Source organism: Austrofundulus limnaeus, unplaced genomic scaffold, assembly GCF_001266775.1.
Source record: "Austrofundulus limnaeus strain Quisiro unplaced genomic scaffold, Austrofundulus_limnaeus-1.0 Scaffold94, whole genome shotgun sequence".
Taxonomy (NCBI): Eukaryota; Metazoa; Chordata; class Actinopteri; order Cyprinodontiformes; family Rivulidae; genus Austrofundulus; species Austrofundulus limnaeus.
The window spans coordinates 860,578-862,332 of NW_013952496.1; the positions used below are offsets into that span (position 1 = coordinate 860,578).

General features: G+C 38.3%; 1 protein-coding gene across 1 annotated transcript in view; it reads right to left on the reverse strand.

Annotated features, from left to right (window-relative positions):
• The window catches only part of cog6 (component of oligomeric golgi complex 6), a 155,560-nt gene that overhangs the window by 19,146 nt on the left and 134,659 nt on the right, over positions 1 to 1,755 (reverse strand). The window contains exon 9 of the mRNA XM_014012758.1: positions 839 to 932. Within this exon, the coding sequence (XP_013868212.1) occupies positions 839 to 932 (94 nt within the window). The remainder of the gene's footprint in view (positions 1 to 838; positions 933 to 1,755) is intronic.

A 1,755-nucleotide genomic window follows, 5' to 3' on the forward strand; every position in this document is an offset into this window, starting at 1 on the left:
AAATGTTGTCTCTGTCCAAATATGTAGGGACCTAACTGTATCTAGGAGGCACAGTTTATATGGATAGTATTTATTTTTTACAAATACAAGCTGGAATGAAAACAAGCAAAAATGAAGTAAAAGTAACAACTTTCTACTTCTTGCCTTTATTAAAAATGTAAGGAGTAGAAAATACAGATAATTGTGTAAAAGTGTAAGAAACAGAAGTAAAAAAGTACGCTGAAAAATAATTACTCACCTAAAGTAAAGATACCCAAAAATTCTACTTAAGTACAGTAACAAAGTATTTGTACTTAGTTACTTTACAACTCTGCAGCTATGTCACCTGCATCCTAACTGCCCCGGGAGCAGTTAGGGTGTAGGTGTCCTGCTCGAGGACACCATGGCGAGGAATGAAACCTGCAACTTTCCACACCCAGGTTGGCTGCCCTAGCACTGCCCCCCAGCCACACATCCCTACTACTTCTGTCAGAGACGCAAGTGAGAAAATAAATATGCGTAGCACAAAAAGCAAGGTTTAGTAGGTCATTTCTGTGTAACAAAGCTTCTCTGCAATAAATCTTATGACTGGCAGCACCTGGAGGTTCCAGAAGCTCAGAACAAGTGTCGATGACAACAGCAAAATAAACTGACAGAGGCAGCGTGCAACCCACAGACTCATCTCTACTGCTCATCACACAAATGCCTGTTCCTTACAAAAGTGAAATTAACAGGCTTTGCAATGTTATAACATTTATTGCCAAGAAGCATTATTACAACAAAGAAATATTCTACCAAACACAAATTTACGTACCTTTTAATGCTAAATTTACGTCTGTGGTTGTGAGTTTCTGCTTACTTGTAAAGAACAGGGCGATCTTGTAAGGCCTCCATGGCCTGAGTTAACACAGGACTGATATCACATGTCTCCTGAGTCAGACCTCGGCATTCGTCTACGAAGAGAGCAAAAGGAAAAAAGGAGAAAAGTCTTTACTGGAGAAAAATTGTCTGTTTAGTTGCTTTCTAGTAATCGCTTATGTTATGTAAGGCTCATTGTTGCTAAATAGTTTTGACCGGAACCACCAAATCACACGGGCAAATCAAAGCACCATCAACATTTTTCAGAGATTTTTTCCTTTTATCTTTTTCCAGGAAGACGGACAGTTTGCTTATTCTGAATTTAACGCAACTGACAGACGGTGATGAAAGCTGGTAAACACGCTCCACTCCCGACGACCTCACAACATGCGGAAAAAAAAAACGAGTTTATTTGTTCGCTTCAAAAATGTAGCACGCTCTCTGGAATTTCAAATTGCAAATACAGATCCTTTAGCAAAACAAACATGCATCTTTGATGTGCAGAGAGGCGGCTGCTACAGAGGGGAAGGTGGGATCCGAAGAATCGGACGTGTGGATTGGAGGAGTCGGAGAAGTCAAGCTAAAAAAGTTTTCAGAAGATAAAAAGGAAAAAAAAACATCTCCTAGACCTCAGCTGCTAAATTAAGTACGAGCTCTTTATTTTGTTATTGCTCAATTTTAAATAGAAGGTTTTGGAAGTCTAAACAGTTTACTTCTGTTTTGATTTCCAAACAGGGTTAAATGTGGAAATTTTGGTTTGTTGGTATTCTTTCAGCAAAGAGAAAATTTGACTCATTTGAACAGAATTCCTGTAAATGCAAAATATACAGCGAGTAAAATAAGTATTGAACACGCCAACATTTTTCTCAGTAAATATATTACTAGAGGTGCTAATGACATGAAATTTTCACCAGATGT